This window comes from Lutjanus erythropterus, chromosome 18, assembly GCF_056507025.1.
Source record: "Lutjanus erythropterus isolate fLutEry1 chromosome 18, fLutEry1.hap2, whole genome shotgun sequence".
NCBI classification, from domain to species: domain Eukaryota; kingdom Metazoa; phylum Chordata; class Actinopteri; order Lutjaniformes; family Lutjanidae; genus Lutjanus; species Lutjanus erythropterus.
In genome coordinates, this window is record NC_139334.1 from 21,849,041 (window position 1) to 21,871,941 (window position 22,901).

At 40.2% G+C, this 22,901-nt stretch overlaps 1 protein-coding gene across 1 annotated transcript in view; it reads right to left on the bottom strand.

Moving 5' to 3' along the window:
- Positions 1–6,004: 6,004 nt before the first annotated feature.
- palm1b (paralemmin 1b) overlaps positions 6,005–22,901 on the bottom strand; it is a 36,467-nt gene continuing 19,570 nt past the window's right edge. Inside the window, exons 2-6 of the mRNA XM_084742025.1 lie at positions 19,618–19,660; positions 18,021–18,101; positions 9,986–10,101; positions 8,139–8,209; positions 6,005–7,891 (exon numbers count right to left, since the gene is read on the bottom strand). Of these exons, the coding sequence (XP_084598151.1) occupies positions 7,512–7,891; positions 8,139–8,209; positions 9,986–10,101; positions 18,021–18,101; positions 19,618–19,659 (690 nt within the window). The 5' untranslated portion in view covers position 19,660 and the 3' untranslated portion in view covers positions 6,005–7,511. The remainder of the gene's footprint in view (positions 7,892–8,138; positions 8,210–9,985; positions 10,102–18,020; positions 18,102–19,617; positions 19,661–22,901) is intronic.

A 22,901-nucleotide genomic window follows, 5' to 3' on the forward strand; every position in this document is an offset into this window, starting at 1 on the left:
TGTGTATGTGTGAGAGAGTGTTTGAGTGCGGAAAAGCGCATTCACGGGTGTGACCTAAAAACATCACACAGTATATTCTGTGTCCCGTCATGCGGTCAGGCTTCTGCCTCTTCTATTAAATAGTAAAATCTACCTCATCTCAGAATGTGTAACTGAATATGTCACATTCATACTGAGCTCAATAGATGTTTTTTAAATTTTTATTTATCTGAGGCAGGACTGCTGCAGCATAAAGAAATATAATTATGGCTGTTCTGTTGAATAGTGCATACCTGACCTGCATCTGATGAATGCCTTGTTTAAATGCCCTGTCTGTCTTTGTCTCCTTAATTACCCCACCCCCAATCTTTCACACACCCCACACAGTGTATTTGACATGACTGAAACCAACTTCCACGGCAGTAGACGTACGCTCTCTAGTGCCATGTTCTGGGTACTGCACTTGACAGAGTACTGCAGCCAACTGACATACTGAATGTAGCTCTAATTATGAAGGAATCCCATTCACGCCCAATTTACAGAAAAACTGCTCTCTATAACTCTGTTTAATGTTTCCAGTCTGCCTTTCTTAGAGCTGAAATGTCAGATTTTGCACTTATCAAGGCCTGCAAACAGACTATATAAGTGTATGTACTGTGTGCATATTGCAGGAGCATTTGCACATTGCACATGTGCATACTTTTCCAGTATAATAATAATAAATTAAATTAAATTGTAGAGCAGTAAGTGCACATTTCAAACAGGCATTTAAACACTGTCTGATGGAGGAAAACGCTTGCAGCCACTGATTTAACCTTCATTTGTCCTCTCCTCTCTAAATGTCTGCGTAGCTGTTTTATGTCTTGTTGTTTTTGTCTCCGTCTGTTGCCTTTGCTTTGTATTGTGATGTGATTTTGTCTTTTATCTGCTGCAGGACAGGAACTTTTACTGCTGTAAACCAGTTTTAACTGAGTCAGGCCTGTTTGATTGTAACAGATCTACAATGCTACATCGAATATTTTCTTGTATAATAATAATAATAATAATAATAATAATAAATTAAAAAATTAATTAAATACATGCAGATCCATTTATTATGCCTGGTGGAGATCATGTGATGGGTCGTGTATTCATGTGCATCTGTGTGTGAGGAGCCTAAAATATTTTGTGCACATTTATGACTCTATGCTCAAGAACCTCTCATGGTTGCAGTGATTCAAACTTTTTGATAAACATTGAACAACTTATATAAAACCTATATATAACCTATACTGACTGTTCACTCCTCTTTACCTTCCAGTAGTCATCAACAACCGCTTGGCTAAAAACAGTGCTCATCTACTTGCAGTGCTGGAGAGTAGTGAAATGTAACTAGTCACTGACACTTGAGACCTCCTGAAAGCCCCAACAGCAAAATTTTGGTGGTCTCTGGAAAAATCTTTAAAAAAAAATATTTGTCACTTGCAATTGTCACTTAAAACGTCTTTCATTATTCAAATGGAAAAACATTTATTCAAAAATATAGCTACAGAAAAATATTGTTGTGTTTTCTCTTATATTGCCATTGAACACGCAGTTGTTTCAAAGCCTTCTTCCATGGGTGGCGCTGCAGTATTTCCCAGTATTTGGGAAAATGTTACCCCATACAACTTTAAAAAGCAGTGGATTTTCTGCTGCTTGGGCTCAGAACACTTCAAGTCAGGAAAATATGTCAAGGAGCGTGCAGAGTTCATTTGTTGCTAACTTTGGCTTTGATTCTGAAAAGCTGAATCAAAATAAGAGTGGAAACATAGATTATCACCAGGTGTTTCGCACACTGGTTGCATCTAATTAAATTACAAAATAAATGTAATTGTCATCTGTTACAGTTTACTGAGAAGAATGGGTAATTAAATTATAGTTACTGATCAAAATGTTGATGATTACAAAGGGGTTATATTCAAATTTTAGGGTTGTCTGACAAAGATCTGCACTCTACTGAGTTATTCGATTCCATAGATATTTAATAACTGAGACAACATAGCTTAATATTGCTGTTTTACATAATTTCAGATTATACTGCACACATAAAAAAGTTTGTCCAACTGCATTTATTAGTTTGTGACTCTAGGGAAAGCGGAGAAAACTTTTTACTTCCATTCACTGATCGTCCCCTGAAACTGTTTGGAGCCTCCCTGGTGAGGCCCGCTATCACTCTGAAAACTCTGGTATATAGAATTCATACTTTATCTTCTCTTATTTATTTTTATTCTATTTTTTTATTTGATTCTTAATACATTTCATCCTGTGCTGCTACTTTTCTCCCCTTGCGGTGACAAAAATCACCTCTATCTCCTAAAATCACACCTCTGAAGTCACTCTTCTACATTATTCAATCTCTACAAACTAAGAATTAGTCAATTCTATATTCTTTTGTTATTTTTACAGGCCAATTGTATTAGTCCTATAATGAATGGATGGTTTATCTGTGTATAATTGTGTGTACTTCTCCCCATCTGTGTCTCCATCAGCTAAGATGCCAAAAACACACACACACACATCATTACCCACGGCTTCTGTGTACACTTCTATCTACAGTATGTGTACATTTGCTTAATTACATACACACTTATGTGACTTGCCGTAAACAAACAGTAGTTTTATTCAAGATTAAACATTTAGACGACCACAGAATAGATGAACAGGCATTGGTCTAACACAAGGTTGCTTTTTCTGCTGCTGTCCCAGAGACCCACTATTAAGAAGCAAAGCTTTTAGCTCAGCAAATTTACATGTATTACTATGTACACAGATGTATGTATGCCTATAGGTATGCACACATATGTACATGTGTGTATTCTGTACATAAATACATACAGACTGTCAGGTAGTCTCCTGCATAAAGTTTGTATCCCAGCAAAATGTTAAACTTTGGGTGTAGTTTCTTGGATGTGACACCAACAGTAGTCTGCATATTATCTATTGTCTGAGCTGCATTTATTGATTGATCGTGTGAAAGATGTTTAGAATATTTGCTCATAGCTGTGTAGTGACCCTCTAGACTAGAAGGCAGTGTTTCCAGTGGGTCGTCATGACCAGGAGCAGAGCAAGTAAAAACCCCGGTCTAATAAAAATGGCAGCAGACAGACAAGTCCAACCAACTGAACCTGACAAAGGCACCAACAATACACAGATGTATTCATCTTTTTTTTTTTTTAAAAATACACACATCAAATACAATATCCGCCTTGCAAAGAGGCCATAGGAAAGAAAAAAAAACATGAGAGTCAATATAAGAAAACAAACTTGCAAGTTGTACAATTACAGTGGAACTGTACATATGGAAAGCATAGACTTATATTTCATCTGCCCACGCCTGTTGACCTCCCTTTGGAATGTTAGAAGGGATCTTTTCTCTGGTGGTAAATGTAGGCAGGACTTGAGAGAGAATGCATCTGGCACTGAAGGTTGCGAAAGACTCTCTTATATTCAACAAGTGTATGCTGGAGGCAGTAGATTCCCACAATCCCCCCTCACCAGCGGTTTGAGTTAGACAGAGGGAACAGGTAGAGAAAAATAAATAGTTGGTGGATGGAGGAGTGTTTGACGAGACTCAGGATTAGCACCAACTTCAGAGGTTTTTTTTTTTTTTGAACTGCGTGTCTCCGAGCATAGAAGGTGGGGCCGTGTGCGTTTTGACGACGAGGATGAAACGGCGAGATGATGAAATAATGGTGATGGTGTGTGGGTGACATCAGAGACAAGGGTGAGCCTGGGGGGGGGGCAGATGAATCGGTGGCATAGAATCACTGTCCCAGGTCGTTCAAAGGCCTCTGCTGGGCCAAAATGCACTCCCAGCAAAAATATTAAAGCAACACTTTTATTTTGATCCCATATTTTATGAGTTGAAGTAAAAAAAAAAAGTTGCTTACAAAAGGTTTATTTCTCTCAAATTCTGTTTCCTTTGCCAACATAATCCATATAGACATGCTGATTAAACTACATGATTATTACACAGGTGCCTTGGACCCGTCACAACAGAAGACCACCCTAAAATGTGCAGTTTTATCTCGACAAAAGACACTTATTAGGCACCAAACTATGGCTACTTCACACGGAGCTACAGGTGTCAAATGTCTTTCCCAGGAAGGCAAAGTCATGACCTGACACACTCTGCTTCTGACTGGCTAGTACTCATTGCGTTGGTTGGTTGGGTTGGTTAAGTTTAGGCACTGAACTATGCCTGTTTCAGAATCTCATGGTGGGCTAATCAGAGGTAGAGTATGGCAGGTCATGACTTGGCCCTCCTGGGAATTTTCTTTTGTATCCTGTATCTGTAGCTCTATTTGCAGTAGCTATAGTTCAGTGCTTAAACCTAACAGACGCCACCGGCAGAGGCAATGAATAGTAGCCAATCAAAAGCAGAGTAGGGTGGGTCATGACTTTGCCCTCCTGGAAAAAAATGGTACCTGTAGCTCTTTGTGAAATAGCCATAGTTCAGCTCCAAATAAATGTCTTGTTTTCCAGATAAAACTGCACATTAGGTGGACGGATTATCGTGGCAAGGCCAAAGGAGCACTCACAAACACAAATTCATGAGCAAAATTTGAGGGAAAGTGTGCACAGAAGATTTTTTTTTTTTACATCAACTCATTAAAAATGGGAGAAAAAAACAAAAGTCGCGTTTATGTTTTTGTTAAGTATGTTTCAATAGGCTTTCAGGGGTTGAATTTCCATATTATGCATTCATAAATTGTCTTTCTAACAATCTGCACAATTTAAAACAGTTAGACTGTTTTTTTTTATTATAGAATAAGGCCTATTTCTAATACAATAATTACTAAAAAGCTTGGGTGCCTTGGCACAGCTACATTGTGTTCTTAGACTGAGGAGATTTAAGGTCCCCAGATAGTATCTTTACTTGTGAGAAAAGTCTATTTAATATCCCCAAATCTTTTTCTATTTCTGTGAATCTATTAAAGTACTATTGAGCCCCAGGTCTACGGACAAGGAGTCAGGGGTTAAACTGGGAGCGAGCAGGACAGAAACCAGCAGCCGACCAACACACAGTGAAAATACAGTATCATCAGATTTTATTTGGTTCATAAGACAAAAAGCTTTTCTTGTTTTTTTTTTTAAACGGCGAGCTGAGCAAGCCCGCCTCTGTTATGGTAGAACTAATCCCAATTTAACCCCTGGATTTACATTCATGTGAACGTGATAGCGTATAATAAAGACCTAACAAGTGACAAGACAGTCCAAACAGTTGCAAGGCTTCATGCAGTGCTACCTCATAAAGTTTACATTGATTCTACTGTTGAGAGAACAAAATTATTCAAGCATTTCTAATCATTGCGCAATGGTTCGTCATGACTCTACTGATCGTAAAGTGAGTGTATCCATCTTATTTAAAAAATACAAAAGCTGTGATCTTCATGTACATGTGTCACATATAGTATCTATATGACAAGCTAATGCAGTTTGCAATGTGGTCACTGTTCTAATTAGCATTGTTGTCTCCGTGCTGTAGGTTTCTTTTTAAAACTTAATGCACATCTCTAACACTGCAATTCATTCTTCCTAAGTCCCGCCCCTTTCTGCTTTGTGCTCCATTAACATTTCAGCAAACTTGGTACCTTGATCGACTGTCTCCTTTTCCTGTAAAAGCGGCACACAGGGTCACATCTAAAGTTAGCAAAACACTAGCTAACTGACTGGCTGATGATTGCTGTAGATTGCTAATGATTGGTGTTGATGACGTATACTGTGCGAAGTGTCAACTTGTCAAATTTTCTTTTAACCAAGACTGGATAAAAATCAAATGTGTAATTCATAGCACAGTTCAAACAGCATTGAAAAATTACTTGACTACTGTACATATTTTTTATAAGGTCCCATGAGACCAGAGTTGCCAGGTCTGTGTGGCAAAACCAGCACAATGGTATGTCAAAACCAGCCAAATGGACAATAAAACTAGCACCGACAGGCGGAGAGCATAGGCACATCATATTTGAGGGTGTTTATGTGGGCGTGCGTGTGATATGTGCCATGTCTGTGGGTGTATATGCTGATCTGGAGTCAGTTTGGTAAGGTTTACGTAGGTATAAATGTTTTCATTCCATTTGGATGCGTATTCATAGATAGTATTAATGTAATTTGGATGCAAAATAGGTCCATCCAATCAGCGGACAAAAAAATCCATCCCATGGCGACACTTAAAAATTAGTCCAATTCTGCAAAAAACCCCCAAAAAACGTGGACCTGGCAACCCTGCATGGGACACACCTAAAGAGTGAGACTTCGCCTCTCTATAGGGTCATAACCTAAGTTAGCTAATGTTAGCAAAATGCTAGCTAACCAGGTGGCTGACATTAGCTAACTAATTACCTAATTATTGATGTCATATAGCTAGCAAGTTAGCTAGTTTTTGCTAACAGTGGCTACGTTATGATGTGAATATGCGTCACTTTTGCAGGTCCTCTAGCAACGTCTTTTTTAAAATCTTCTTTTCAACCTAGACTAGCTTAGCAATTAGCATATTTAAGTAGACAGGAAAGGAGAAAGTTGACAGAGATACCAAACTTGCTCAACCGTCTTTGGAGCACAGAGCGAAAAATAGTGGGAGTTAGGAAGGATCAATTATATGAGCTGTTACTGACAGAAAGACTTGCGTGACTAAAGATATGAGCACATATGAGTCTAAGAAAGCACAGACACTTGTAATGATTGTAATGCGAATCTGGTAGTGCTTACAAGCTTACATGCAGTTAATGGTTGGAGATGATATAGAGAACCAAAAACAATAAATACATTGTATAAAACATAATTTCATATCAATATATTAAAATACTATTTAAAATAATATCTTAGACAATATTGCAATATGAAATTGACCGATAAATAGTTGGTAGGCCTACACAGAGAAATATATATATATATTTAAGTATCTGTGTCCTTCATAGTTTGCTGTTTTGACTTAAATGAATTAAAGTTTCCAGATTTCCTCCCAGTGGGTAGCAGTACAATCCAGAGAGCTAATACATTTTCTTTTTTTCCAACAATAATAACAATGAACTTACAGTACACAGTCCCATAATAAAGATATACATACTGAATACAATATAAATGTCAAGACAGAAAAATAGAAAAATATCAATAGAAATCAAAAGTCAAATACATATCAGAGAAAGTATACAGAGTAAAGTGTACTTATGAGTCTTTGTGGTTCTTGTTGTTGTAGCTGGAGCTTGTATTGGCTCTCATTGTTGGTGTATTGGCTGTGGAACTGTACTTCGGTTTTTTGTTTTTTTTTTCCAGTCCTGACACGCACACACACACACACACACACACACACACACACACACACACACACACACACACACACACACACACACACACGCACACACACACATACACACACTCTCCCACACAGACACAAAGTCACACACATCTGCAAATACAGACACATGCAATGGCACACATGCCTGCACAGGAGCAAGTGTGCGCTCACCCACACACACACACCCACACACACATGCATACACACACACAGCTCACATGACCGTGCAGCATTTGCAGGTCTGTTTCTTCTCCTTCTCCTTTTCTCCTTCCTCTCCACCTCCGTTGGCCTTTTCTTTCTCCGCCATGCTCCCGTTGGGTGGCGCCTGCTCCGCCGTGGCCGCCTCTCCTCCCGCTTTCCCCTCCCCGTCCTCGATGACAACAAACTCAGCCTTGACGTTGCCATCCACGCCTTCCATTCCCAGGGCCGTGCGGGTCTCCTGCTCCTCCTCGACGGTCTTGTAGCCCATGAACACCAGGGTGACGGGGTTGTCTGCACTGGCCTGGTCGGGACTGGGACCCAGCAGCTTGGCCTCAATCCCCGTCACCTCTCTCTTGGGGGTTTGACCAGAGGTCTGCACTACTCCGTTCTCACCTACAGGGAGCACCAGAGTATCATTGAGAGGTTAGGAGGCGAGTGAAGGAAGGAGGATGGCCGAAGTCAGAGAGACAAAGAAAGAAAGAAAGGAAATTTTTTTAATGACCTCCGGCAGAAAGGAACAATTTAATAGAGCAAATGAAGAGGCCATTATTGGCTCACTCTCGCTTTCTGACACAAGTGGTCAGGCTGTGTTGTCATGGTTTCATATGTGATCATACGTTGCCATGGGGACTGAACTTACCTCCATTTTCTTTGGCCACACCCTTACTGGCTGGTACGCCTGTCTCCAGCTCTTCAATCTCTTGCTCCAGCCTGGCTCAGAAACACAGACACACAACAAGACACACACGACAATTAATTAAAATGAAGGTTTAATTCCTTTACACCAGAGAGACTACAATATATGTGCACAAATGATGAGTATATGACCAGTTTTTTAAAGAACGTTGAGCAAGATGAGTTCCTATGAGTTCTTATTTTCATCGAAAAACAAGTTAAAATGACGATGGTGTGATTTTTTTGCATGAACGTGTACCAAATGAAGATGTTTAAGTCTGTAGAGTCTGATTTGCAGGACATCTCTGCCTCACAACATTTATTAATTAAATTTTTTTTACACACTTTTTGCCTTTGACAAATTGCAGAAAGTCATATTGCAAATTTGATAAAATGTCGACTATTTGTACAGCCCTACTCAAAAGGAGATATGTTTTCTCTCATTTGGTGGGTGTGTCACAGGTCGGTAGGGAGTCATGTAAGTCTGCTGTGCCAATTTTCTTTTAGGGGCTAGGGCAAAAAAAAATAAAATAAATAAAGGAATGAAGAAGGACTAGAGGGTTGAATTATTCTGTATTCTTTCCTGAGAATTAGATAGATACAATTAAAAGTAGGGTATTCAACATGAAAATGCTGTTGCAGTGTACTTTTCATTCTTTCAAAGTCATCAGAATACAGTCTCTGAAACCCCAAAATTTGGTATCAAAACTCCCTGTTTTGAGGTCTCAAGGTTTGCAAGTATGTTGGTTACTAAAGTAAACATTTGTACCAAATCTGAGGAGAAATACCTTCAAGGCCTTCTTGAGATATCACATTCCTTAGAATGGGATGGAAAGAAGTTTGCAGTGACCTTGACCGTTGACCGCTAACATCTAATCAGTTCATTTTTGAGTGTTCACAAGAATGGGACAGACAGATAGACGACCAGAAAACATAAAGCTTCCTGCCATTAAAAAAAAGTTTTTTTTTAAGTTGTGAATCACAGAGATCCTTCAGCATACAGTCATGAATGTGCACAACAAAGATTAGGCTGATCGGTCCCGACATCAGGCTTACACGCATGCACAATCACATGATAATAATTATTACATAATTATTATGTTAAAAAAGTGTGAAAACACTGACCGGTTGTTCACATGCCACCTAACTATGCTTGGACTTGGCACTCAGACACACACAGACTAGAATCTGATTTCTTTGAACCAGTTCAAACGCCACATAATCAAAATTATTCATGGCTTCAGTGTCTGGTTAAAATTGCTTTTCTTAAGATTTGTCTCAGTCTGGACGCTCAAATTGGATTACATCACCTGTAGCGCAACGCATAACCCTCACATGACATCAAAAGCATTTTCATCCCTGTTCACTGACAGCCCAGCTTTAAAAGTCAGTGGATGCACGCTACAGATTTGGTTTTTGAATTTTCTTTTCAGTCGACCATCATGTGTATTATCTGACTCTTCATTTATTACTACTACTTACTCCATTATTATTTTTTTTAAATTTCTGTTTAAAATGCTGTGTTCAGCACTGTTGTGGCTGTTGTTGTTTTGTAGCGTCGTGTCCTCTGTCTCTAATGTTGCCTAGATGGAAAGAGTTCTTTTCCATGATTAGTGGAATGAGAGGATCAATCTTCATTAGTCCTGCAGCTTGCAGTTTTATATTAGCACCGGAAAAAGACACTGCCTGAGCAAATGTATGCCTACAATTTCACCACAACAACCACACATATTTGACCCGCTCACTTGCAAATAAAGTAATATTCCGGACTGTTTGATCAAAGATCTGACATAAGAGTTTTTAGACGCTGACCTGAGGATGACCTGCTCCAGGAGTTTGGTCTTCACCTCGTCCTCCTGCAGACGCTTCTGAGTCTCCTCCTCCGCTGGAGCTCCATCTAACAACCAGCGCTCCCTCAGTGCCTTCGACTGCAAGAGGACATAACAGATACAAACATGTTGTTGCTGAGAATGAACGCAGAGAGCAGGCGCTAGGTAAGGAAAAGAAATTATTTCCTCCTTTTTATAAATTCGTAAAGAGGAGCACATTTCACAACATTGCCCCTGGCACCCCCTGGTGTACAGCAGTATATTATTTCTGCACCAGCAGAGGAAAAAAAATGGATCAGTATCACAATATAAGACTGAAAAGTTTATTGTTATACAAGATAATTTAGTCATATTTAACAAAAGATCCAAACAGCAGTTTCTATACATCTTTATATACATTTCTGCATGGGACACAAACTCAGCAACTCTTCTGTCACTTTGAATTGGTCATTAATAAGGCTGACCAAAGTGGGTAGCTTGAGCATCGTTAGTTTTGGAGAAGTTTGACATTATAACAAAAAGTTTCATTATAACAATATGTTACCATATGAAATTATATATATGTTATAACATGAAATAATGATCTTATAACAATCAATTATCACGCTAAAAAGTGAAATGTCTCACGTTCTAATAAGATAAATGTTACATTGTTAAAAGAAGAACATTTTTTCATTATAAGGAGATACGTTTTTAATGTTGTAATAACATGAAAACATCTTGCTACAGCAATAAACATTTCACCTTATTATGTGACACTGATCCGTATTTATTATTCTTTTTAATACTGACATTATTCAGTTTTTATACACACAATACTCAGCACTATACAGTTCTGATACCAAAAGTAATAATATATGATGTAATAAGACAGCTAAACAAGACATATAATTAACTGGCTAGACTACGAGAAACAGAAAATAATAAATAAAAGAACTAAATCAATAAAAACAATTATAATTTAATTCAATTGGGGTGTCACAACCAATAGAAATGAGCCCTCAGCTTCATCAATAGAAACTGATGGCAGTATCTGCAATTCTCCAACTACCCCATCATTTATTCTCAGATTTCTTTTTGTGGCACAGCAGCAACACACGTCCGCACATGTGTGTTTGGTGTGTGAGCGTTTATGTTAGCTTTAATGAAAAGAGCCTAAGCAGGTGGAGGACTTTCGACCATGCGTCTTTCATCGGGAGCAGTTGATTGATTCATTAGCCGTAATTCCATCTCCCAAAATGCTGCATGTTATCACCCTCTCTCACTTGGACATCAGCGTAATTTCTTTCAGAGGTGATTAGTGGCACTTTCACTGGGAGCGACAGGCCCTTTAGCTAATCTACAACAAAAATCTTCCAGCGAGGGCGTCCAGCACTTCTCTGCTGACTGCCGCCGCTCACTGATTCTGTCACATACTTCAGCTGCTGCCAACTTGTTGTTGCCAAGTGGACTATGGCACCCGGCCAGATGAATCAAGGCTTTCTGGCACTGAATAGAAAAATCTAAACTAAGATATACTGTAATTATCCCACTATACTAAACTGAGCATGGGATTGGAAATGTAGACAAACCACTGAGGGATAAAAATGAAACAGCTAATCTTAAATAGCATCAAACATTTCCTAGAGATTGATATGATTACAAGAATATTGTTATGGACATGTTGAGAGCACTCTGAAAATAAATTTGTAAACTGTTAGTCTCATTATAATTACTGGAGACAAAGTTAAACGGATAGTTCGGATTATTTGATGCAGGGTTGTATGAGGTACCGGTGTTGTGCATGAATGCGCCAAAAGAGTGGCGTTCATTGAACGTGGCCAAATTTTTGGTGAAGCTGTGCCAAGCAATGAACTGCTGTATACAGAGTCAGCACTTGAAAAAAGTCCAATGAAAAAAAAACTCGATACCAGTTTAAATGTACGCCATATTTAGAATATTCTCATCACTTCACTTTGCTGTCAGACAGCCTCCTCTGACAGCAGACAGCCATTGTACAAGCCTCATATTGCTCTCTTCAATCCAACCAAACTCCAAAGGCGAAATCATTAATTTTATCTCACAGAATATGGGGCTTGCTGTCTACCGCTGCTCCTGTCTGTTAGTCTGTTTGTGTTATTGTGTGACTTCTGCATTTTAAAAGGGCAGTTCGGATTCACCAGAGTCACACAGGCACACTCACAGATCGAGGCAGCGGTAGATGAGAAACTCTTCTTGCGAGGTAAAATGACTGATTTCGCCTGTGGAGTTTGGTTGGTTTGGAGAGAGCAGTATTTGGCTTGTTTCCAGTCAGGAACCTTTTGTTGCTGAGCCTGTCCACAGCACTTCTTTCCTTAGCTTTCATGATGGTACCCCTCTCTGCTTCTCCATACTGGTAGAATGCTGTCCACCATCTACTGAAGGTAATACACTGACTATCAATAAGTACCTAATACATCCCTACATCAAATAATCTGAACTATCCCTTTAGGTCAAGATAATTTAATACTCTCATAGGAGTATATGGTGTGGAGTGTCTTTTCCACTTTATTATTCAATCAATCTGTGTATTTCCTTTGTCAATTTCCAAACAGCCCTGTCTCCTTATCTTGACTGGCCATCCACATTCCCCCCCTGCTGATAAGCTAATATCAAAGCAAATACTTGGCATGCTTTGAGGTAAATATAACAGTGTGTCTTACTCGCAGCTGTTACACGGTGCAGTGAAAGACAGCCCTGCTCGGCCATATGGAAAAGTGCGAGAAAAAGCTCTTGTTTTCACAAGTTGGACTGAAAATCTGGACCTGTGCTGGATGTGAATTCTTCTCCAGTGATGCAACGAGAATTTCAACAGAAAAACCCGTCCCCCCTGTTTTTTTTTTTTGTTTTTTTTTGTTCCTTCTCCGGCTCGACCACCGCCCCTTCCTCTCTTTTGCATGCATCTGTATCCATCATAGAGTTCACGAACTTTGTGGTGTGTGTGTGTTATGTTGAATACTGTTGTAAATGTCAGGATGTATTTCCCTGTTTATCTTTTTTTTATCTGTTAAAGTGCCTGTCGTTCTGCCTCAACTCTTACTTTCCCAACTGAGTAATCCAGCTCCAGACACACAGCTGTGCGGTGCTTTACAGCACACACACACTCACACAGTGTAATTCAACACTCTTCATAACCCGGCCCTGCGTGGTCTCTTGGGCCCTGAATCTAACCCCGCTTCCCTTTCTTTCTCTGTCTCTACTCTCTCAATCTAACTTGCTGTATCGCCACACCCTACTACCCCAACGCCTGACATCACTTAATGTACTCACTCATGCATACACTAGCGCACACACACACACACACACACACACGGTCTGCAAAGGCAGTCGTAAAGCTGCTGCTCTGAAGTTACGTCTCTCTCCATTGTTCTTTGGAGTAAAAGCTGCTAACGTAGCAGACAAAGGGCGGAATTGTGATGCAGGCGCACACACACACACACACACACACACACACACACACACACACACACACACACACACACACACACACACACACACACACACACACACACACACACACACACACATCCAAATCTACTGAGCAGCTGTCAGGGAAAAGAGCTGTGTTTCAAAATTCATTTTGCATCTTTCCTTCTACAAAGTGACATCCTAAAACTTCTTTTAAAATGTATATAAAGTGAATCCAGTCCATGTAATTATTCTTATTTTGTTTTGTTGTTGCTAATGATTAGGAGTAAAATAAATGAGCCTAATCTTTGTCTTAACCCCAAGATCAAATCTACACTTTCCTGTCTAAAGGTTAATTAATCCACCTCCAGGAAGTTAAAGCAGCATACTTCCGTAAAAAGAACAACCACCTGTTGTTTTTAAAGTTTGTGACATCACAGGGTACAAAATGAGCTACAGAGGCGCTGGTACTCACATCTTATTAGCTTTTTCCCTGTGCTTCCTGTGTCTTTGTGCTAAGCTAAGCTAACAGGTTTCTGGCACTAGCTTCATACCGATCATACAGATAAGAGGTATTGATCTGCTTAACAGACATGTAAAAATCAGGTGCAGGGCAGTGTTATTTTCTTTCTCTTTTCTTTTCTCCCTCCATCCATCCCTCCCTCCCTTCCTCTCGGATTCTGCCTTCTGAATACAGCTCTTTTCTTCCCTCCAAAACTCCTCTGCAAACTGCGGAAAGGTTAAGACTTTCAGCAGCAGTCCCGCATCAGAAACGCAGCCTGTGTGGACACCACACACAGGCACGCCAGCTGCAGCAAGTTCAGCGAGGTAGCCGTCATGCACAGGTACATGCAGGTGGTGTGAACCATGTTATGTGCATCAGCCTCACCTTGTGCACTTTCGCAGGTGGTTTCTGAGGTTTGGAGGGTATGTCAGAGTTGCTTGCTCAGTAAGTTACAAAATTATCTATTGTGGCTCACAAGAATGTCTTTACACTTGGGATAATAACAAGGAACTGGCCAATATGTTTCAATAATTATTAAGTCATTAATATATAGCTAACTAAATTCACATTTAGCTGAAGTGACTGCACAACTCATCATATGGCCTTCTGTCAATGTTGTGTAATTAAATGCTAAACTAAATGCTAGGCTAAATTATTTACCCCACAGGTGCCCCAGACTTCCTGTGTGTTTTGCTATGTGGTGGGTACAACCTCATGTGGCCAACCACGGCATTGAATTGCTGATAAATTGTGTCGATGGCGCCATCATCACAAGAAGGCAGCAGCTTCATGACGCCAGGAGCCCAAATAGTTTTTCAACAGTTTTAGTTACTTGTTCATTTGATAAAGTGAAAGTTATTTCTTTCTTTACTTTTGCTTTAGCATAGTTTAACACACACGCAGACACATATTGCCTTTCTATTCATCATCCAATTGTCCTGTATGTTTCTTGGTGATAGAAATACGGCCTAATGGACTTTTAGAAGGAAGCTATAACTGTACAGGTCATTTCACTGGAACATTATTTTTCATCTGTGCCCATATAAACTATGTGTTTTACATATATAGAAATATGAGAACACAAGATGTTGACATTCAGAGGTCTTAATTAAAGGGAGCGCCAGCTGCTACGTGCATAATCACTTCTGCTATGGCTCTTTAATTATAAACAGAACTCATATGAATGCTTTCTGTGTTAACAACATTGTATTACGTCATCTCTTCATTCTGTCTGCACTATGAGAGTGCGACCGTGTGTGTATGTGCGTGTGTGTGATCTTGTATTACTGTGATTTATTGGTGGGGCAGGTACACCCTTGTAAAAACGTGGCGTGTAAACGGAGACATTTATTGGGTTTTCCACATGAGCACCACCTCTGGAAAAGCCATACTTGCTGTGGTTTGCACAAAGAGCCTTCTAATGCTCCTGTTCAGCGTGATTACACTTCCCCTCGGTGTGTCCGTGTCTGTGTTCGTGTGTGTGTGTATGTGCGTGTGAGACGAAAGCGGGGTGCGGTGGGTGTAAGAGCCTTTTCCTGTTGGTGGGAGTGGGACAAAAATCTGTTTCCTCTGCCAAAGCCCTCCGCATTGTCTGAGGCTTCTGTGTTCTTTTATGAAGCAACGCACACAAAAACGAACGCACACACACACACACACGTACAGATACGCACTTACAAAGGTTCGCTCTGAAAATAGAAAAAGAGGGAGCACGCAAGGGCAGCAGCACAGGTCACAGGAACTACTGCCACAAACGCACACACGTCTACACGCCGCAACCTCGTCTCATATCTGTGACCTGCTGGATTGTCCGCGGCTGAAATAGCTTTGATAGTGCTGACACACACGCTGACAAAAGCCTTGGCTCTGATTTGAATGTGTGCGTTTTTTTATGGAGTGTGTGTGTGTGTGTGAGAGAGTGTGTGTGTGTATAAACAGCATGTGGAGGAGCTGCCGGTGTTATCGGCCGTCCGTTCTGAACATTCCGTGACAGCAGTATTTAGGGAGTATCTCGCTATGTGGGACTGATGGATTTGAAAGGAATTGCCGAGTTTAATTTAGTTGTTTGAGTGTCTAACGCCGCGAACACCTCGGGCGCAATTACCGAAAACACAGAGCCGAGCGGCAGGATCTCTGTCAGCTCGTCTCAAGTTCTGCTAAGAGTAAAAGAGAGCCGTGTAGGAGTTCAGGTTACACTGAAAGAATTTTATTCATAAATAAATTAATCTTATCTTTGTGTGGGGCTCCAGCACATTTCAAACAAAGTGTTCTCAGAGGATGTTGAATACAGAGCTAGGCGCAAATATACCAGCAAAGTCACTGGAAACTTAAGATAGTGGAATTTGCGAGCCAAGGTGAGGGTGATGATAAAAATCCAAAGCAGGTCCAGGTGAATAAAAAAGGTTTTTTTCTTCCAAATTAGAACACAGTTACTGAAAATAAGTGAAAAGACTGGAGTTTGACTTCAGCATGTCAGCTGATTATTTTAGTATGAACAATTATTTGATCGCATCACCAGGTGAGATCATCATTTAATCTAACAAAGATAAAAAACAGGCCTTTTATAGCTGAGTTATCTTAAATTTCTACAGTTCGTCAGGTCAAGTTGGTGACTGTAATCTAGACATAATATTAATGGGTGTCAGGATCCCATTAGTTTCCCCATTCATTCTGCTGACGCCTCACCTCTGTATCCACTTTTGCCTTCTTAAAGACTTGTTTTTTTCGGTTTGGCAGCTTTTAAAAACTTAGTTCTGGGTTCTTTAACTTATCCCAGTACATAATAGATTTTAGACATTTTTGTCTGTCTGTTTGTAAGCAGACGGATGGTCCCAACACTGTAAAACCCCCATGAACTGACACACGAACCATACTGCCCCTCAACCTCCCGAACAGTCCAAATCAGCCCAGCACTTCACTTCAGCTCACTTCAGTTCCAACAACCCGACAGAGAAAGAAAAAAAACTATCCTGTCTAACACACGGCATCGCACACACCATTGTTTCTTACCATGCATCATTCATTTCTGATTTTACATGCATCTTTTGTTGCTTTCATGGCACAGAATAGATGTTTAATCAGTAAGTTATATATAACTTTAACAAAAACCTATATTTATTGCTAGATAAAAACAAATATGTATCAGTATCACATTGTGTACAGATGCCAGCACATTAACATGCGTTTTTCCATACCTAAATAACGTTTCCAGAAAAAGATGGCAGTTCAATACCTGGTGCAAATGGGGTGAAAACCTTACAGGTGTTCTGAGTGGCAACAGGCAGGTTGAAAAGTGTGAGGGAGGGCAGAGACATAATATTGTGAAACTGTGCAAATGTTCTGGCAGTCTGCTCAGAACATCAACTTTCCAGCTGTCTTTTATTGTACTTTATCGATTCAGTGGGTGTTTAACTGCAGCCACAATGAGTGCAGATACTCTAATTGCCACATGTATTATTATAATGTTCTTGTTTGGTTGTGAATGAAACCGATACTCTGCAATGTGGAAAATAACACTTTCTAGTTCTTTGTTTATTCAAGTGCCAGATTCGGGGAACTGAGGATGGATTTCTGTCCTGGAACTGATTCGTCCTGGTGTCAACATCTGCCTACCTGAGTAAGAAATACCAAGTAAACTGCAAACATGATCCGAGGACATAACGGTAATAAGCAAGAGAAGCTTGTCCAAATCTTTGCACAGCCTCAGTCCCCGTGCAAAGGTTTGGACATGCTCTGACGGTGTCCTGCGCACCCTGTGGCGATTAAAGCTCAGTATGGTGCTGCTTTTTTTTTGGTCTCAAATCTGTAAAGTTGCCTTGATTTTGTTTGTTGTAAACACCCTGCTTAAATTACAAAGTAAAGCTGCTATAAACCCAACCCCACTAAATGCACACTTATTAACTACCTCAGTGACCTTTATACTTCAACAAACAAGCACTGAACCTGTTCGCAGACTACATTTTGCATTCATCTGCATTTTCAAATAACCTAATTACATCAAAAGCATCTCCACAAGTATATATAAAGTATAGATGTATAAATAGGGCAGTGCAACTTGTGTATGCACATGGGAACGAGCTGGCGTGTGTACCTTGAGATGCTGGAGTTGCCGTCGGTCATCATCCAGCTGCCTCCTCTTGTTTTCAATCTCTGTCTGCCTCTTCCTCTTCTCCTGTTACAACACATACACATTAGGGCATTATGAAGCAGATGTTTTTAAAGAACACCGCGCTGCGTCCTCAACAGGGCTACCGAACTTATGCGGCATTTATGCTGAAACTCAAGATTGATATCAAAACGTTCGAATACCCAGCCCTGGTCTTTAATGGTAGTGCTGATGATTTAATGGTTACTTTTGAGTTCACTGTGTGTAAGTCAGTGTAATTGCTCAGTATGTCTGAAAGGCAAAAAGAGAAGAGATGAAAGTTAGTGCACAAAAAAGTTGGTGTTACTGCCTGTAATATATGTTTATGGCCAAATATCTGCTTCAACAAACTATCATACTAGTACATAGCTTCTATAGAGGACATTTCATTCAAGTATTTTAATCAGAGGTGGGACCAAGTCATTGTTCTGTAAGTCATGAGTAATTGCACTCAAGTGCCAAAGCGGGTCCCTAGTTGAGACAGACACGTCCCAAATCAAGTCCCAAGTCCTGATCTTTGTGTTTGAAGTCCTAAACAAGTTAGCGCTTCACCAAATGTAATTCCGTTTTAACAACAGAGCCTCGACTTCCGCTTCTTAGTGCAACTTCTCCGTCTGTAATTTTTGACCTGCAGGTATTACATGCTGCAAGCAAGCACTGTATAGGTTTTGTACGTGTAAGAAACTGTCTTTGGTGTAATTTTTTCCAAGAGGAGCTCAGAAACATAACGTTAGTCCTCCATGGTTCTCTCCTGCGAGTTGACTAGACGCCGTCAGATTGATTCAAACAAAGTGCATCTGGGTAATTAAGTGTTGACTTGCTGAGAATGAAAAGTATTAATCTTTCGGCTTGAGGGAGAGTATCAAGTATTTTCAAGGCAAAAGGCTCAAGTCCAAGTGAAGCTATGAGCCAAAAGTGTTTAAGTCCAAGCTGAGTTGCAAGTCTTTTTTGATTTTTGTCAAGTCATGTCTACAGTCATTAGATTTGTGAGTCCACAACTCTAATTTTCACAGATATTGACTTTTCACTAAGTTCTGATTAAGTTATCTTGTTGTAAACCACAAAGTGTGTTCAGTTACTGTGTCTGCCATGAATTAAAAATGTTTTGTAAATCATGCAACTGTAATTATACTGCTCAGAGACCTAAATAATGCGTGTCTTGAGACACAGGAAGACATCAGAGGGAGGAGAGACAGAAAGACAGGCAGAAAACTGCTGTGAGCTGTAGCTACTGCATTAGCATTCGATGTCCTCTAATGGGTGGAAGGAGATGGGATCTAAAAGGTTGAGTCATTAAGACGGGCAGTCAGATCCTGACAAGCAGCAGTGATTTGTTTCTACAGCCAGATGTAAACTCTGAATGTGTGTCTATTAGAGATGTCACAATACCAGACTTTTACACTGAGGTCTTAATTGAGCACTTAGGTCTTTTTTTTATAGCTTTGGTACTAAATTAATGGGTGTTTTAAGGTTTTAAACACTTGATATCAAAATATATTTAAATACTTTTGACAGTCTTAGTGTGGGTGTAGAGAGAACTTACAGCGATGGCCTGGAGTCTCTCCTCTTGTGACACCTCAGCCATCCTGAAGCAAAGACAGAAAGACAGACATAAGGAGAGAGTTTTAACCACACATGACCACCAACATCACACTTCACGCACTGTGACAAACAACTTTCCTCCACCGAAGCATTCGCTCACCGGCCATTTACCTTCCGACGACTTCCCAGTGACTGAGGTTAAATATCTGTCTGTTTGCACTAAATCAGTGTCTCTTTCCTGTCAGGCAGAGTCAGTGAGCGCATGCTAATGTGCTAGCAGGGCGCTGCTGGAGATTCCTGCTCTAATAGTTTCCAGACCAGAGCTCCAGGATGGAGGATGGACGGAGGCAGAACCAAAGGAAAAGTGAGACTGTCGCAGTATAAGGCTCCCTGAAAAAAATCATATCTCTTATATTAAGGTTTTTCTTTCTTTTTTTTCTGATGTAAATGGCTGTTATTATCTCTTCCAAGAAGAAAATTGTTTTGACCTCTGATATCAGTCATAAGAACACATGATATATTTATAATAGGGGCCGGCCTGTCATGTGAAATAACATTACAATGAAGACCAATTTTCACTGATGCTAGGAATATATATACAAGGGTGTCACTTTCAGTTCAGCTTTGGACGGAGACATTCACCAGGAGCGCTCGAAGCCTTGGTACACAATATGCATAATACTATGATGTAGTGTTGAACCTGTGTGAGTGTTTTCTTTTTAAAAGAAAGGATGACAAAATGTTGAAATTAAGAGTTGGTCAGACAAAGCAAGACATTTTTTGCTTTTTCAATTAAGTTTTATAGACTAAACAATCGATTACTTAAGAAAAGGCAATAACGATATCATATTCAAGACAAAGGCATGACCTAACATCTTCCCTGTCCTGTAAATTCCTGTAAAATTAGGCTAAAATGTGCATATGGAGTACATGCATGGTTTTAATCTCTTTTGCAGAGGTAATACTCTGAGGTCAGAATCACTGTAAGTGCTATTGGCACTGAGTAACAGATGTTTAGACATAGGCTTTTTTTTTAACTTGAATATTTCAGATGCCTGCAGCTGGGGCATATTATCATTAGTATTATTCTTCTTCTTGGATTATTACCTGGAAAATAAAATGGGGCCGCAGCATTTAGCCTTTCCTTGTCCCAGTTTCATTTGATAACAATACCACAGATAATTCATATTTACACATTGTTTTTTCTGAGGGTATGTCTAGCCTTTCTATGTCTAACCTGCTGCTGTGACTGTATCTTGAAATGCTCTGCACTGATCTATAAGAATCTTAGCTTTCCAAACTGCTGTGTAGATAGCATAGTTGTTCACTCAACAATCTGACAGGCAGGAGATCTCTCTTTGAATTTATGTATGATCATTTTCTGTGACACCAGCATAGCAAGAACCTCTGGAAACTAAACAGTGTGGCTGGAATGTGATAAGCAATGCAGCCCACACATTAAGGTGCTCAGTGCATAGAAATCAACTGACTTGGTGTCCAATTGCTTTGGCCACTCAATTTACAGAAAAGAAGAGCACCTCTCTGACTCTGACTAGTGTCTCAGGTTGCTATTTTGAGGATGTGTTAATGTACAGATTGGAGGTCGTGTATAGTGGGTTTATTTTACTGGTATTGCAATTGCAGTATGTTTCAATGAAAAACAAAATGATTATGTATGATATTTGCAAGGATCTGCACCAATAAAAGATGTTTTCTTAAGTCTGTAGAATACGATGTGTGGGCCAGGACATCCCTGCAGCGCAGCAGGGCGTTGTGATTTCAAAATTGCAGTACACCATATTGTGGTTTCTACATAATTTTGATTAATTATTGAGCCCTAGTGAACGCAGCACACGAAATGGCCACAACATCTTAGCAGCAGTGAGCCTTTTCCAGCTCAAAACTGAAAAAAATGCATCACAACACATATGGGATTCTCATCTCCCCGAACTGGTCCAAACCAAACTCTTACAAAAGAGCTGTGACACCATCACAACCACGTCTCTCCAGTGCCAATAAAATGTGTTAAAAATGTTTGATCGTGTCAATCCTCCTAGTGATGGGTGGCCAGGACACCCGCTGTCACTGTTTAAATTTGCTTGCACCGTTTCTCAACTAAGGACCCATAAAGTTTGGATTGTGAGCACATCAGTGGAGTGAATCCCATCTATCTTGCTTTTGCTGCGGGGCTCATCTGATTGCTAAACTTTTCATGTCCCCCACAAAGGCATGCAGTGCAACAACACTGAGTCCTCTGGAAATATAAAGAACCCTACATTTTCTGTCACGCTTGTTAGTCCACTGTCCAACCACAGAAGCTGCACAGTGCTGATAAAGACCTCCAGGGTGTTTTATGGAAGGACACTCTGTAACATGCACACATTTTTTGGCACATTCAAACAGCACCGCTCTCTCCCATCAAGCCACATCATCACATGGAGTCCCTTTGGAGAAAAAGCAGAACCACAATCATCTGATCAACCCCCCAAAGCACACACACACACACACACACATAATACTGTCTAGACACATTCTTTATAATTTTTGTCTTTCCCACTGATCCAGCACAAACAGGAAGAAGGGGAAAACATCTGGAGATGTGCTGAGTCAAATCAGGCTGAATGAAGTAAGGCTCCAAAGTCAAAAGTATATTGTGTTGTTAAGACAATTCAGGTACTGTTTGTTGTGTATTCACAAGGGACTTGTTTTCTCTCTAAGTCTTCTTCTCTGCCCAGCCCTTAGGTTACGGTGGAAGCACAGCAGTTAGCTGAGGGAGCATCAGGGACTCATCTGGATCAGTTCATCAGTGGTATGAAAGAGGCCTGGAAGCAACAGCTGACCATCCCGACCCGACCCGGGGGAGGTCACTGTGAGCAACAGCAGAGACGAGGCAGAACACACCCACAGCAGAAACCGCACAGAGACTCGAGGTGCTGACAGAACGAGTGACATGTTTTTCTATGAATGTTAATTATTACATCTGCTGGATGAATCAGTTGAGAAAAAGGAAACATATCTTCCCATGAATAAACCAGCATACACTGTAAACTACAACTATACTCAAAAGTTCATTGTTAGTTTATTGTTTGCAGAAACATCACAACCTCAAGGCTAAAGAGGAAAAGGTTAGAGTGCATGGCATGGCTAAGGCCGGACGTATACATGCTGTCAAACCACACGTTTGTTGTGCACAGAGGATGTGCACAGCCATTGCTCCAAATGGATGCATGATATGCAGGGTATGCTAACGTTTTGTAAAGCGAAGGCCTCATTAATGCTTAAAGT